A 16,821-nucleotide genomic window follows, 5' to 3' on the forward strand; every position below is an offset into this window, starting at 1 on the left:
ACACACACACACACACACACACACACATACACACACACACACACACAAGAGCACCACATGTTGTAAATGTAATATTGACAGCTGGATAGAATGGTTGGGGAGGAAGATGTCTGGAGAGACATTAATGATTGTGAGTTTCAGATTTGTTGCCTTTATTAGGTGTCAATATCTAAAAATATTGACTAAGCATGTTAAAACAACTAACAAGATTTCCCCTACTATAGTCATCAAATATATGTTAGGACATGAGCATTGGGGTTTTCCCCCCCTTTTTATAGACCCATTCACATTTACTAACCCTTTGGAAGGAATTTGGTGGCATTCTGATGTAGGATGTCTGCCTTGGATCCGAGTAAAATTAACTTCACGAGCATGATTCTCAAGTTAGCTAGCCATAGAGTACTTATGATTATTGATGTTCAAAGACTTAGTTTAGATAAAGACATAAATGTTATATTAAATGTGAAGTACTCCCAATTAATGATTTTGTTAGTTCTTTTGTATTTTATCATTGGAAATATCATTTATCATTTATCATAGTAGTAAACCCTTAGTTATTTTTGTGATTGTTGTATTGGTGTAAAATAGCTAGAGCTTGGCAAACTTCTAGATCAGATACTAATCTCATTTCCTGAAAAGGCAAAGTTAATAACCAACATAGCTAAGAGTGTTTATGATGCTAACAGGTACAGGGCTGCATTTCTTTTTTTTTTTTAGATTTTATTTATTTGAGAGAGAAAATGAGCAGGGGGGAGGGGCAGAGGGAGAGGGAGAAGCAGACTCCCCGCTGAGCAGGGAGCCTTGGGGCTTGATCTCAGGACTATCCCAGGATCCGGATATCATGACCTGAGCCAAAGGCAGACGCTTGAGCTTAACCGACTGAGCCACCACCACCACCCAGGCTCCCCATAGGGCTGCATTTCTGTTACAATTAAGATCTCTAAAAAACACTTAAATAGATAAAAAGAAATAAAAACATGCAAAGATAACAAATAGTTACAAAAGATAGCAAAGATAACAGGATCAGTTACCTAGACTAAAACTTAATGTGATGCTCTGCTTAGTCTTTCCTGAGATTATAATAATGTTAAAAGATTGCAAAACTCAAGAGCAGGAACAAGGGAAAGATATCCATTCTCACCACTTCTATTCAGTATTGTACTGGAGGTCCTAGCCAGTACAGTAAGACAAGAAAAACAAAAGGTGTTCAGATTGGAGAGAAAGAAGTAACACTGTCTCTATTTGCAGATGATATGATCATATATGTAGGAAAGAGCAAGGAATCTAGGAAAAGGCTTAAGAATAAGTTTAGCTAGCAAGGGGGTAAAATATAAGGCCCATATACAAAATCAATATTTCTAAATGTTAGCAACAAATGTTTAGTAAGTTTAGATTTTAAAAAATACTATTTACTACTGCATCAAAAAAAATACTTTTAGATAGCTTTAATGGAATACAGAGGATGCTACATCTCTGAGAGAAAGATGCAAATAAAGGAAAAATATAAAACATCTCCTAATGCTTCTCAGTGAATTAGATTTAAAAGTATAAGACTTTGCCATTTATTTGGTGTATTTTTTAAAGGGGAAGAATTGAGCTAAAAGTAACCAGATTAACATCCTTACTTTGCCCACTTTTTTCTTCAGAGGTATTTAATAAACATTTTTTTAAGACCATGCTGTATGATTTTTAAATGCCACCCCACAACACAAATGATGTGCTGTGGGGCATAAAATTTTTTATTAGATTTTTCACTTAAGTTGATTTATTCACCAAACCTGAGACTTATTAAAAACATTTTGTACAGTGCAAAAGTTCTAGTTTTGCAATTTGTAAATGGGTGGTTGGAATGTAATAAATTCTCTGACAATTCTAGAATTAAAGTAGAGTTCTTAGTTTTTTTATTAAGATATGAAGCTCTTTTAGGCAGTTTTGAATTATGAGTAACTCATGAATTATGAGTAATTCATATTTATGAGTATGAATGAGTAACTTCATATTTAACACAATAGTTGATATATGTTTTTATTTAACTTTCACAATGGCTTTCCATATTTTTACTGAAATAAAAAAGACCAAGCTTTCTCCAGCTATTGAATAACCTACATAGTTTCATTTCTCCAAAATAAAAGATTCTATATTCTTGCTCTTTTCACTATATCTTTCCTAAAAGTAAATGAAAAAAAAGGGAAAAAAAGTAAATGAACAATGTGGGTGTTCCTCTATAACTAGGCTTGCGGTATAAATAGGAACTCAAGTTTTCAGAATTTTGCTAGATTTGTTCCAAAAATATTAGAAGGTACATCTTAAAAAAATACTCCAGATGAGTTTCAGTCAAGACAAACTATTTCTTGCTTGGGACCTAATACAGCCTATAAATAGTAAAATTAGCTAGCGTCCTGGGTGTCTCTGCTTGATACTCCATACTCTTTTGGGTATTATACATGGCACGCATTAACACAATATGAACTGAAATCTTCAAAGAATTGGTTCAAAATCAGAGCAATCACAAAAGACAATGATCAAGTCTAATCTTCAGCTTTCATTTTTATTATTATTTTTAAAGATTTATTTATTTTAGGGGTGCCTGGGTGGCTCAGTTGGTGAAGCATCTGCCTTCAGCTCAGGTCATGATCCCAGGGTCCTGGGATCAAGTCCCAGACAGCCTTCCTGCTCAATGGAGACTCTGCTTCCTTCTCCCTCTTCCCTTACCCCTGCTTGTGCTCTCTCTCACAGGCTCCCTCTCTCTCTCTCTCATATAGATAAAATCTTTTTGAAAAAATAAAAATGTATCCATTTTAAGAGAGAGAGCAAGGGGAGGAGCAGAGGAAAAGGGGCGCCTGGGTGGCTCAGATGGTTAAGCAACTGCCTTCGGCTCAGGTCATGATCCCGGAGTCCTGGGGTCGAGTCCCACATCGGGCTCCCTGCTCAGCAGGGAGTCTGAAAAATAAAAAAAATTAAAAAAAAAAAAGAGAGAAACAATCCCAAGCAGCTGGGAGCCTGACTCAGAGCTCGATCTCATGACCCCAAAATTATGACCTGAGCTGAAATCAAGAGTCAAGACGCTTAACCGACCGAGCCACCCAGGTGCCCCCTAAGTTTTCATTTTTAAAAAAGCCCCTCTGAAACATGAGTTAGCTTGAAATAAAAATTAGGTACTCCTGACAGGTGCTCTTGCTCTGTTTACACATAATCTTTCCTTTATTTGGCTTTCTGTAGTTACTAGAATTGGTTGGGAGAACATTTCACGATGTCAGTTAAATAGATGAAATCCTGAATAACAATAAAAGCTCATTCATGCAGCACTTAGACCATGTGCCATATACTCTTCTAAGCATTTTACATGTATTCATTTCCTTAAGGCTCACAATAGCTCTTTGAGGTGTAGCTCATATCCCTATTTTAGAGATGAGGAACTTAAGGCACAGAGAGGTTGAGAACTTAACCAAGCTTACACAGCTAATTAAGTGCCAGAACTGACTCCAGAGTCCCTACGTCTGGCTCGTAAGAGCAATGAGGTAAGTGACATAATAGGACTGGCAGTAGTTCTGCATAGGTGAATTGGCCTTTGTTAGGTGAATAATTTTTCTGGAAACAAAGCCAACATTTAAAAATCCAGTTTAACAAATTAAGGCAAAATTACTCCTTTTTCCAAAACATCTGTTACAGATCTTTCAGCTCCTCTGGTACACTTTATTGAGATATACTTTACTTAAAATATACACATATTTGAAATGTACAAGGCAATGAGTTTTTGACAGGTGTATACCATTGTAAACAAAATGCCAAATATTTCTGTCAACACCAAAAGTTTTCTCAGGCCTCTTTATAATCCATCTCACCTTCTACCCCTGTCCCCAACAACCACTAATGTGCTTTCTATCACTATAGATCAGTTTATATGTCTAGAACTTTTTACAAATACAGAATCATACAGTAGCTACTCCTGTGTCTTGCACTAAGCATGATTTTGAGATTCATCCATGTTATGTATATATTGCTATTTTGCTTCTTTTTGTTGCTGAATAATTATATTGTATAGATAAACCATGTTTTGTTTATCCATTAGCCTACTGGCAGACATTAAGGTTGTTTCAGTTTTGGGCTATTACAAATAAATCTGCTATGAACATTCATGTACAGGTCTTTGCATGGATGTATGTTTTCATTTCTCTTGGACTAATACAAGTGAAATGGCTGGGTTATGTGGTTAAATGTTTAATGTTTAAAGAAATTATCAAACTGCTTTGTAAAGTACCATTTTTAAAAATTTTTTTATTGTTATGTTAATCACCATACATTACATCATTAGTTCTTGATATAGTGTTCCATGATTCATTGTTTGTGCATAACACCCAGTGCTCCACGCAGAACGTGCCCTCCTTAATACCCATCACCAGGCTAACCCATCCCCCCACCCCCCTCCCCTCTAGAACCCTCAGTTTGTTTTTCAGAGTCCATCGTCTCGCATGGTTCCTCTCCCCCTCCGACTTACTCCCCTTCATTCTTCCCCTCCTGCTATCTTCTTCTTTTTCTTTTTTCTTAACATATCTTGCATTATTTGTTTCTAAAGTTGTACCATTTTAAATTCTAACTAGTAATGATGAGAATTCTAGTTGTTCACCATCCTTACCAACATTTGGTATTTTCAGTCCTATTAATTTTAATGACTTCCAGTGATGATGTAGGGTTTTAAGTCATATTTATATATATAAATTATTTTTTGAGGTTTCTGTTCAAATCTTTTGCCCACTTTAATTTGTATTTGTCTTATTGAGTCATAAGAGTTCTTTATATATTCTAGATATAAGTTCTTGGTCTGATATGTGAGATGGGAATATTTTCTCCTATTTTATAGCTTGCTCTTCATTTTAACTTTAGAGTCATATGTAATTAAGTTATATACCTTACAACAATTCAGAAATAATTTAGAGAGATATTATATATAATAAATATTTTAAATATTCATCATCCTTTTAAAAATGTTTACAGTTCTTAAACTCATAATTTTTTTTAAAGATTTTATTTGTTTATTTGAGAGAGAGCACGCGAGCAGTGAGTGGGGAGGGGTAGAGGGAGAGGGAGAAGCAGGCTCCCCTCTGAGCAGGGAGCCTGACACAGGGCTCCATCCCAGGAACCTGGGATCATGGCCTGAGCCAAAGGCAGACACTTAAACGACTGAGCCACCCAGGCATCCGAAACTCATAATATTTTTTAAGCAAACCTTTTTAATCTACATATTGGTACTGAAAATTAAGCCTAATTTGAAGATACGCTGCAGAACCTTTAAATCAAATTTTTATGGAGTTTTAAATTACAAAGTAATGCTTTTTGCAGAAATTAAAACAATATAGACATGTGCAGAGAGCAAAATGTTAAATATTGTCTATTACACCTTTCCTAAGCCCATTTCCCAAGACCCGGTAAGTTTAGTGTATATCTTTTCTGATTTTTTCCTATGGATATTGCAATATACAAGATCAGACTGTCAAATCATACTAACACAAATCAGTAATATTACCTAGTATCAAGTTTACTAAGTATTTCAAGGATATAATCGATCATGCAACTCCAAAGAAGCAGAGGTATCTAGGACATGAAAGATGGCTCCTCAAACCATGTTTTCCTATGTTGGTCATGCATCTCTGACCCAAAATAATAGATGAGGTTTCTAAGTGAGGGTCACCTCTCTCAGTGGGAGTATTTAAATTATGAACCATCTCCATTTTATACCTCCTAGTTTATGTGACATTCTTCAGAGAGCTATGCCTCATAGATCCTGAATTTATTTACTACAGATAATCCTTAGCCAGGGACATCCTGCTAAAGGCATGTCAAAGATAAGTTCCCTTTCTCCTAGCTAATATCATTGGTCTCTTTAGTCAGAGGTCCAGAAGTCACCTACCTTCTTCCCTCCCCCCGCCCCAGGAAAGGAAGTAAATGGGTTGCAGGCCAGCTCCTTTAACTCCCCCTTACAATAAACATATATGAATATATTTAGGTTTTGGGTTCTGTATGTTAAGTGTTTTTACACTAAAATTGGATTTTAGATTGATCAATAGATAGGTAAATAGGTAGATAGACTTCTACATCATTTCTTCCCCTTAATGTATCATGGACGTTTCTCCACGACAGTACATGTAGTTCCAACTCATTCATTTAAATGGCTGCATAGGAAGTACAATTTTGATGTTCCATGAGTGGTATCATTTTTATAAACTAGTGAATTTCCATAAAATAAATTTCAACTGTTAGGAACTTTTAGATAGTAGTATAGCCCTCAAGCGTAAATGTGGTCATTTTGGTGTAGATTATTTATTCTGGTGAGAAATACTTTGAACAAAAGTTCTGGAAATTAATATGTGAATATGACTATAGTTTTGAGTGGCTTATCTGAGCCTTGTTTAGTGAGCCTTGCTTGTGATCATGTTTGTACCAACTGTGGAGGACTGTTGCCCGCCACAGGTAAAGATGGTTTGTGGTTCCTCTAGGTGATTTCCAGATAACACTAGGGGTATAGCTAGAATGAGAGACTATCTTAAAATAAACTGCATGTTTTGAAATTGTCTGCTATAAAACACAGAAATGCCAAGGCCAGATTTCTTAGCCCAATCTTTCAATAAAGTCCAGACTCCTACTGGTGACCCAGTAACTTCTCTTTCAGAATGGTATTTTCTGAACTGAATAAACATATATTACCAAAGTAAAGACTAGAGACTTACTAAATGTTTTCATACTGAAATTTCATTCTAATTAGCAAAAAGCTAGTATATAGCCTTGCAGGCACTCAGGAAATTAAAATATGAGATGGTATATGAAATGATATCTATTTAAAGATTGAAAATATTACCTTAAATGTTTAATATGATCTTCTATCTTACCTCCCTTTATTTTATTCATAGATACCACGTTGAATGAACAAATATTGAACTTTTATAGTTACCCTTTGTAAAAGGAGTATGGGGGGTAGGGATATAGTTTAAATCGCAAAGGATTTCACATTATGAGGTAGGTTGAAAATAGAGATCTTCTAGATCATAAGATTATTTCTACGAAGCTGACTTTTATTTGAAAGCAAGCAAAACTCTGTTCTTAAACTCTTAGTTCAGACTAAATATATTAAAAATCATGAATGCTATCTACAGATTTAGAGGTGGAAATTTGAGGTTACTTTGTTCTAAAACAAAATACTATTTATTTTTCCGGGGTAAAATATATGCTCAAAGAGTTAGCCTAACTTTCAGACTTACAGGAAGTAAAATGATAAGAAATTGGAGATGGATTTGTGAATTTTCAGATGATGAATCTATGTTGATGGTATAATTCTAAACTTTGAACTATTTAATCTTTATAACAAGATTTCACTTGGTTTCAGATGACTAGGAATAGAGTATTAGACAAAATCGATTTGGGGATCTCTGCATCGTGTTTTTTAGCTCCCCGGTTGTTGCGCAGTCTCACCATGTGGGGAAAGCTCATGCTAGAAAACTGAAGAAATTAATGGGTGACTATGATCAGATTTCTTCACCAAGTTCTCAGCCTGAGAAGGTAAGTTTCCATTCACCTCTTTATTGATCTCTGCATGATCTGTGGACTGTGGGGACTGACTTTTCTCACTTAGCATGCCTTCAGCGTTCATCCATGTTGTACCATGTATCAGCACTTCCTTCCTTTTTATTGCTGAGTAATATTCCATTGTATGAATATACTGCACCCTATTTATCCATTCAGCAATTAATGGACATTGAGTTGTTTCTACTTTTTAGCTGTTAATGAATATTGCTGCTGTGAACATTTGTGTTCAAGTTTTTGTGTGAACATAGGTTTTCAGTTCTCTCGGGTGTATACCTAGGAGTGAAATTGCTGGGTCATAAGGTAACACTGTGTTTAATGTTTTGAGGAATTGCCATTACTGTTTTTCTTTTTTCTTTTTAATTAGAAAATGTTTCCAGTGGTTATTCATAAAATTATTAATCAAAACAGCAAAAGTAGATTCACAGAGCCACATATCAATAACAAAACAGGAAGGAAATGAAATATTCAAGAGACACTTTGAGAGGTTTCAAAGGAATACATAACCAGGCTAAAAATCTACAGTTAAGGTTATGGTTGCACAACAGATTATATTCATTCCTGCATTTTTCTCAATAAGTTCTTCCTTATATTTGCCTTTCTCTTTTCCACCTTGTTGAGACTTGGCCTTGCATTCAAGAATTTTTTTCAGATCTTTGTCCAGTTTTAGCCTGGTGATAACCACCTTGCTCGAGTGAATGTCCACATGGACAGTTGTGCCATTAGCCTTCTCACATTGTACCCGCTTGATGTAGATGACCTATTTCTTTCTAACACCTGGACAACCTTGCTGATTTATTGACATTTATAGTGTCCTCAAACCACCTGGACCTCATCATCCCTGCGGATGGGCATGTAGCAGATGTTGTACTTTTCCCACAGGTCCTTGGAGAATGGGGAAGACATGATCATCCTGTGCATGTGCAAGGGGACACTGAAGTGGCATTTGGGGTTTTTGCTGCCATCTGAGGTCAGGAAGGGATTGAACTTCATGGTGACCATCTACCTGGCTCCGGGTAGGCTCAGAACTGTGGGCACAGGGCTGGAAGTCCAGACTGTTTTTCAAAATAGCTGCACATTTTACATCCCCACAAGCAATGAATGAAGTTACTAGTTTTTCCATATCCTTGTCAACACTTAATATCATCTGCCTTTTTTTATTATAGCCATCTGTGTGGGTATGAAGTATCAAAAATTTTTAAACATAAAAGTAGAGAAAATAGTATAGTGAACCTTCATATACCCATCATCCAGTTTCAACAGTTATCAACGTCTTTTTAATCTTGTTAGTGACTTTGTAAAAACAGCTTTACAGAGGTATAGTTAACATATAATAAACTGTACATACTTAAAATACACAATTTGATGGGTTTTGACAGATGTATATACCATCAAATGATCAATACAGTAAACATACATCCAGACCCCATAAAGTACCCTTTGTAATCATTCCGCCCACCGCTCCCTGCCTCATCCCCAAGCAAACACTGTTACTATAGATGAGTTTGCATTTTCTAGAGTTTTATTTAATGGAATCATATATTATGTACTCTTTCGTCAGGCTTCTTTCACTCAGCATATTTTGAGTTTCATCCATATTGTTGACTGTTTCAATGGTTCATTCCTTTTGATCACTGCTAGTATTTCATTGTATGAATATACCACTGTTTGATTGTTCCATTTACCTGTTGATCATCATTTTGGTTTTTCCTTTCTGGGGCTATTACAAATAACACTGCTATGAACATTCATATGTCAGTCCTTGTATGGACATATACTTTCTTTTCTTTTGGGGGCAATATCTAGGAATGGAATAACTAGATCGTACAGTAAGCGTATGTTTAACTTCCTCAGAAACTGCCATTCTACAGAATTCCACATGCTCACCAACAACACTGATAATGTCATTCTTTTGATCTCAGTCATTCTAGTGAGTGCTCATACTGGTGTCTCATTGTGGTTTTAATGGACATTGACTTGATGACTAATGGTACCTTTTCATGTGTTCATTGGCCATTTGTATATATTCTTTTCTGAAGTGTCTGTTCAAATCTTTTGCCTATATTTCATCAAATATTTGTTACGTTATTTTATTCTAGTTAGAATTTTTATACTATTTAAGTTGAATAGGAGCTAAATTTTCTGACTCACCAAACGAGGCTTAATTTAGACATTATTTTTAATCTCAGATTTCCAGAAAAGATAGCAGATCCTTAGTGACTCTAGACTGCTATTGGCTTATTTCTTTCTGTTAAAGGGAAGAAATGTTCTGTTCTACATGGGTTATGCAGCCTCCTGATTTCTACATGGGGTATGCAGCCTCCTGATTTTTGGAGACAGAGTATGTCACCAAAAATATCTAAGGCGTTATCATCTTGTAGTAAGATATTTGCACGTATGCAGGATTTGAGGGAGGGGAAAGAAATAAATCAGGAATGGTGCTACCCCCACCAAAAGAATCAAACAAGCCAACAAAAAACTAGGGTATCTGCTTTATATTTCTTCTGAAACTTTTCTCTGCATCAGTCTGAGCCCCTCTCAGCTTTCACCTCCATTTCCTCCCTTAACCCTCCCACCAGTACTTTAATAGAGAACAAACCCAAAGACATTCTAGAATGCTTTTTTCACCAATCAGAAGTAACAGAAATGAAATTCAAGCCCTATACAGAAGGTACGGAACTCTGTTCCCTCATCTTCTCTCATGCCTTATACAAAAGAGTAGGTTCATCTCATAGCTGAATTTCTAATTTCCAGCATTCCCAAACCATTTTGTAAACATCCTTTTATTAAGTCTTACAGTACTCTAGTCAGGTAAGTATGTATGTTTATTTTATTTTGTTTGAGTAAACTGAAGAGTTTAAAAATTAAATTACTTCTCTATGGCTCTATTCTCTTAGAAAACAATATACAAGAAACTGGTTAAATCAGAACTTTAGGAAATATATGAGGATTTTATCAGGCCACTTATCAGGGATGTATAGTCCTTATCCACACATGCCTATGTCTTACATTTTCAGCCATACAACAGAACCCTATATTCCATCTCCTTTCTGCCCTCTTCATCCCACTTCTGAGAAAGATAAAGCTACTTGTGAGTGGCCTGGGAGATATTTGACTATCCTCATGTACCTTTTTGACATACAATGTCATGGTATTTAACTTTTATGCTGAATTAGGTTTTAATTTGTTTGGGCTTCTTTGTTTTTTGGAAGCTCTCTTCAAGAGCAAAGGAAATATTCAGAATAAAATGATCTAGTAAGAATTTTCTCCTATCTTCTCTACAGAGAATCCCTTGTTGTCAACCTAATGAAGCATTCAAAGAAGACATATGACTCTTTTCAAGATGAACTTGAAGATTATATCAAAGTGCAGAAAGCCAGAGGCTTAGAGCCAAAGACTTGTTTCAGAAAGATGAGAGACAACTGTTTGGAAACCTGTGGATACAGAGAAGAGCTTGATTACCAACCAAGGTATAGAATGTTTGATCAAAGACGCTCATCTGAAACTGGGCAGCCCTACCCAAGATCATGCCCTAGTTCACAAAAAGTGGAAAACCAGTTACCTCAGTGGCTACCAGCTTATGACAGCAGACTAAGACTAGACTCCCTGAGCTACTGTCAATTCACCAGGGACTGTTTCTCAGAAAAACCAGAACCCCTGAACCTTAGTCAGCGAGAGTCTAACTGTAGCTCATACAGTGTAGAATCTGGAGTTCACAAGCGCCTCTCCTCAGAAAACAGTGCCGGTGGCCATCCAGCCAGGCATAAACAGCTACATCAGAAGGGGAAAAGACACCCGGAAGAAGGCAGAGACAAACCAGAGGAGGAGCGGCCCAAGCATAAGAGAAAAAAAGGTTGCGCGGAAACAGATTTAGATAAACACAAGAACTTCCAAAGAAACAAAACACAGATGGAAACAGTCAGGGTCAGTACAGAAAAGCTTAAGAATCGAAAGGAGAAAAAAAGCCGAGATGGAGCCTCTAAGAAAGAAGAACGTAAACGTAGAAAAGAGAAAAAGGAACAAGGTAAAGAAAGGACAGAGGAGGAAATGCTTTGGGACCAGTCTATCCTTGGATTTTGAAGCTCTTGAGTTGGTTCTCCTGAGGTTAAATTGAAAAAATAGTTGAGGGGCCTGGTTTTCTGACGTTCACGTTCATATTGGTTCTTTCCTGTGAACAGGTACTGCAACTTCTAACAACAGGCCAAGTGACCACAAAGTATTTAATACGCTTACTCTCCAACATGGAAATTACTTTTCCTCATATTCTAAAAGCATCCTTACATTCTTATATAATGTAATTTCCCTTAATGACAGTGGCTCTGATTTTACTCATCAAATTGCTGGGATGGTAGAAGTATTTTTCCCTTGGGAGGTCATTTATTTTAAATTGGAGTATTAATAGGCTTTGCAGAATCTTTCTTGATTGGGTTTGTTTTAGTTTTGGGTGGGGTATTTTTATATTCATTAGTTTTCTCTATGACACAATTTAGACTGATTTTTTTTTCCTTTTTAGATCTAACTTGCAGTGTATTTTCTAGATTGGAAGGTGGAGAATGAAATACATTATAATAATAATAAGCTAAGGTTACATATAGTTTTAAAAGTTTCAAAGAGTTTTGATGCAAAATCAGTTTATATTCTGGAAATATTTATAATAAAGTGTTCTAATTTCTGCGTTTTGTTGTTCTGTGTCAGTGATCTGTTCCCATTCAACAGTGATTTTCTTTTGGAAGAGAAATAACTGAGCAGTTTGTACTTAAGAGGCAAGGTCACACTTTACAGTTGTAAAAATTCTTTACTATACCTTGTTTATTCATATTTAAACCCACTTTTTAGGATAGAACTCTATTAATGACCACAATTTTTCCAAATAGCTGAAATTGAAGAGAGAGGAATTTATAAGAAATAAACTGCTAGCAGATTATTCTTTCCTAACCAGTGTTTTCATTCTGATAATCCCCCCTTTTTTATGATAAGCATATGAAGTAGTAGAGCATCAATATCTTGTAGAAAGAACTAGGGCCTGGGAATCTGAATCCCAAAATTCTAGTCTCAGCTATACCATCAAGTTGTTATGTGACTTGGGGGGAGTCACTTAACTTCATTTTCCTCATTATCTAATATGATTAGGATTGGCCTCTAAAATGCCTTGGATAATAAGATTCTGTGATATGAAAATTCTCTGCACTCACAATGTGAATGTGAGTGCTTACATATCTATTTTAATATTTTAACTTTAGGATTATTTTGCTAAAAGCGTTTTTAGTTAGTTATTCTACCAAAAGCGTTTTTAACTTATATGCTAAAAGATATATAAATAAAATATATAAATATATCTGTTCCCTCCCACCCACCCTCTTGCATATAACCAGTCTCCCTACCCTTGCTGAGCTGCTGCCTTACTCAGCCCTGACCCTTCTCTGCGTCACATCACCTAGCCTCTACCGCCCTGGGCCCCACATAGCAAAAAGGAAGGGAGGGAGGGGAGGAGGGAGGGAGAGAGGGCAGATGACCCATTTTATTTTAAACTAATGACCACAAACCTCCAATCAATCGAGTTTCCATAGTAAGTTTCCCACTCAAAGATACCACTTTTATATTCTCCTTTCTCCTCAAATCTTTCCCTTCCTCGCGCATTCCATATAGGCCTCCTTTCTCAGCTCATGACTTCACCTCACACTCCATTGAGAAAATAGAAGCCCTCAGAAGGGGCCTTAACTCATGGCTGTTCCACCAGATTTATAAACTTCCCTCAAGAACTGTGTTCTCCATCTTCCCTCCCGTTACAACAAAGGTGTCCCTGCTCTTATTACAGACAAGTCTCCCCTCATGTGCTGGATCCTACCTCCTTTCGCCTTCTCAAGGTTTTCATCTCTCCCGCACCATGAATCTCTCCTCCTCTACTGGATTATTCCATTAGTATGCAAACATGCTTCTGTTTCCCCTCTACAAAAAACAAAAACTCCCTTGACCCCCATATCCTTTTTCAGCTGCCTCCTTTCTCCTTGACATCAAAACTTGCCTACACCAGCTATCTACACTTTCTCACCTCACATTCTCTCCTTCCCCTCTTCCATCTAATTTTCTGTCCCTACTGCTTCCCTGAAGCTATTCTTTACAGTCAAGGTCTCCAATGGCCTCGACGTTAAATCCAATGGATATTTTTTATTTGGATTCAGTTCAGCCTCTAGCAACTCCCATCTGGTTTGTCAGTCCCTCTTCCTTGAAATGCTCTTCCCTCAGCCTTCATGGCACCACATTCTCCCGATGTTCCTTACCTCCATAGCTCCTCCATCTCATGGGCTCCTTTCCTGGTTTCTCCTCCCCCCACCTACCTCTGAATGCATCATCATGTATGGTGTATCAGGGACCAGTCCTAGGCCACCACTTTGTAATCTGATCTTATCCAGGCCCATGGCTTTAATTTACCTGTTTGTTGTTGTAGATTACATGTTCCCAACCCCCCAGATTCGTATGTTGGAATCTAATCCCCAATGTCATGGTATATGGAGGTGCGGTCTTTAGGAGGTAATTAGGTCATGACGAGAGAGCCTTCATGAGTGAGATTAATGCCTTTTTAAGAAGAGGCCAGAGAGCTAGCTCAGCCTCCTAGCCTATGGTAATTTGTTATAGCAGCCTAAACTGTCTAAGACAGCTGATGACCTCTAAATTTCTATTTCTAGACTAAATCTTCTCCCTGAGTTCTAGACTCATATCCAACTACACTTGTTAATATTAGAAACTCAGGAGTACTTGCTTCCCTCATCACCAGTCATTCCTCCCACCTCCTCCCCGCCCAATTTCCCCATCTCTGTGAATAACAACACCAATTAAATTGTTCAACCCTTCCTCTCCTACATCATACCCATCAGCAATTCCTCCTGGTTATGTCATCAAATTCTCTCTCCTATTGTCCAGTTCTCGGCATCTTCATTGACACCATCCCGTCCCAAACCATCGTTTATCCTTGTACCAAACAGGACAAACAAGTCTAAAGAGAACTGCTACCTCCTTTCAAAAGGAGGTTTCTTCCAGCAAAACTGGAAGAACTCATCACGTGTTCCGAGTTGGTGAGTGCAAAGCTGCAAAAGAGGCACTTTGGCACCCAGTGATCAGCTGCTGTTATGGTCATCGACGCCCTGAGGATTCCAGAAACACCCAGCAACTATTTCCTTCAGAAGGACAAACCTTGCCTCAAAACAAACAAAACAAAAAACCCGCTAGGTTGAGAAACCAAATCGAGCAGGGAAATAACACTAGGAGTAAGGAGAAGAGAGGTTCAAACAGGGAGCAGGGAAAGGTCCCAGAGGAAGCAAAACCAGAAACAACTGTAACAGCAAAATATAACATCAAAGGTTCTTACCTTGGCAGGCAAGGCCTGTAGGCCAATGGGAAATAGAGCAGACTTTTCTGAAGTAGGTTTAGCCCTGAGAGGCAGAGAAATAACCATGTTTGGTTATTTCTTGACCCTTCACAGTAACAAAGAGGGAGCCCTGAGCTGTGAAGCTGGGAAAGGTACCCTAGGCCATTCCCTTGTCCTCAGAAATGTCCTTCCAGCAGTCAGGGTTAACACATTTCATTTAAATTTTGGAAAAGAGGAAGAGAATGTGATCTCGCCACAGGTAAGGTATTACAAGAAAAAAATGAACTGTAAACTATTTTGACAGGAAGATACCAGAAAAATGCAGACACAAAACAGATGAAAACTCTGGCCTAACACTTCAGAAAGGGCTGAAATAAGACAATGATGAAAGCTTTGAGAAAAGCGCATCAACCAGAAAAATAGCTCTGGAATAAAATGGCCAGACAACTATGCAACTGAAAAAGAAACATAATTATTAATTTCAGGGACAATAAAATGTAATGCAGTAAAAAAAAAAAAAAGGTAATTCTATTTTTTGGTCAGAAATATTCATGGAGCTCAGCTAGACATGGTTACGAAACAATGATCCCAACAGACACAGGAAAAAATTAGCAAAAGAAAAAAAGCCTTTCAGAAATAAAAAGAATACAAGAGAGTATAGACAACAGAGAAAAAGGAAATAAAGGGTAAAAGGGAGAATAATGAAGATAATGCAAAAAAATAAGGAAAATAATACAAAAGACTGGCAAGAAGGTGATAAAGGTAAAAAGTAAGCAAAGGAAACTCAAATATACTTGGAGGATCTAAAGAAGAAAACATGCAGTGAAGTAGAACAAACATTTAAAACTGTGTTTATTGAGGTATAATTTGTGTTTATTAATGTATATACATTTGCAAAACAGTTGCAGGTGTGCATGCAAAATGTTGTGGACTTGTTTAGGCAACGCGTAGAGTGTTCTGGACTCTCAGACCCTGAGCGATAACTCCCAAGATAGTTTTGAACTTTCAGATCTAACAAACTTGATTTTGAACTCCAGTTGGACACTTACAAGCTATGTATGGTACATTCTTTGTTGGGGCAAATGGCAGCAATAATTCTCCCTCCCTGTACCACCCCTGAGGTGGTCCCTTCCCATACTGCTGGACTTGGCCATGGGACTTGGTTTGGCCAATGGGAGAATAGCAAGCTAGATTTGGAAAGTGCCCTCGTTTGCCCTCATGCTACTTTTGGAACTCAGCCACCTTGTACAAGCCCTGCTGAATCATGAGAGACTCGTGGCCATGTCTCCATCACCCAGCTGACCTTGAACTAACTCTTCCTCTTCCCACATACCAGGCACCTTGGCCTTCCAACCCCCACGGAGCCAGGCCAGCTCACAAAATTGTGAGAAATGAATGCTTGCTGTTTTAAATCATAAGTTGTTGGGTGGTTTGTGATGCAGCAAAAGCTAACTTATATACTACATGATTTTAGGTGAGTTTCTTTTTTTAAAAAATTTTTATTGTTATGTTAATCACCATACATTGCATCATTAGTTTTGGATGTAGTGTTCCACGATTCATTGTTTGTGCATAACACCCAGTGCTCCATGCAGAATGTGCCCTCTTTAATACCCATCACCAGGCTAACCCATCCCCCCACCCGCCTCCCTTCTAGAACCCTCAGTTTGTTTTTCAGAGTCCATTGTCTCTCATGGTTGGTCTCCCACTCCAATATCTCCCCCTTCATTTTTCCCATCCTGCTATCTTCTTCTTCTTTTTTTTTCTTAACATACGTTGCATTATTTGTTTCAGAAGTACAGATCTGTGATTCAACAGTCTTGCACAATTCACAGCACTCGCCATAGCACATACCCTCCCCAGTGTCTATCACCCAGCCACCCCCA

General features: G+C 37.5%; 1 protein-coding gene across 8 annotated transcripts in view; it reads left to right on the plus strand.

Moving 5' to 3' along the window:
* The window catches only part of KRCC1 (lysine rich coiled-coil 1), a 17,432-nt gene extending 5,184 nt beyond the window's left edge, over positions 1-12,248 (plus strand). For 2 of the 8 annotated variants that reach the window (XM_073897434.1, XM_073897435.1), the window contains 3 exons: positions 6,903-7,008; positions 7,376-7,548; positions 10,857-12,248. In XM_073897434.1, the coding sequence (XP_073753535.1) occupies positions 7,511-7,548; positions 10,857-11,652 (834 nt within the window). In that variant the 5' untranslated portion in view covers positions 6,903-7,008; positions 7,376-7,510 and the 3' untranslated portion in view covers positions 11,653-12,248. Of the gene's footprint in view, positions 1-6,902; positions 7,009-7,375; positions 7,549-8,454; positions 8,589-10,856 lie in introns of all 8 variants that reach the window. The other 6 variants (XM_073897437.1, XM_073897439.1, XM_073897438.1 and 3 more) reach the window with 6 other exon arrangements.
* The last annotated feature ends 4,573 nt before the right edge of the window (positions 12,249-16,821 follow it).

Source organism: Callorhinus ursinus, unplaced genomic scaffold (assembly GCF_003265705.2).
Source record: "Callorhinus ursinus isolate GAN/ISIS: 27379988/994484 unplaced genomic scaffold, GSC_fseal_2.0 scaffold10, whole genome shotgun sequence".
Taxonomy (NCBI): domain Eukaryota; kingdom Metazoa; phylum Chordata; class Mammalia; order Carnivora; family Otariidae; genus Callorhinus; species Callorhinus ursinus.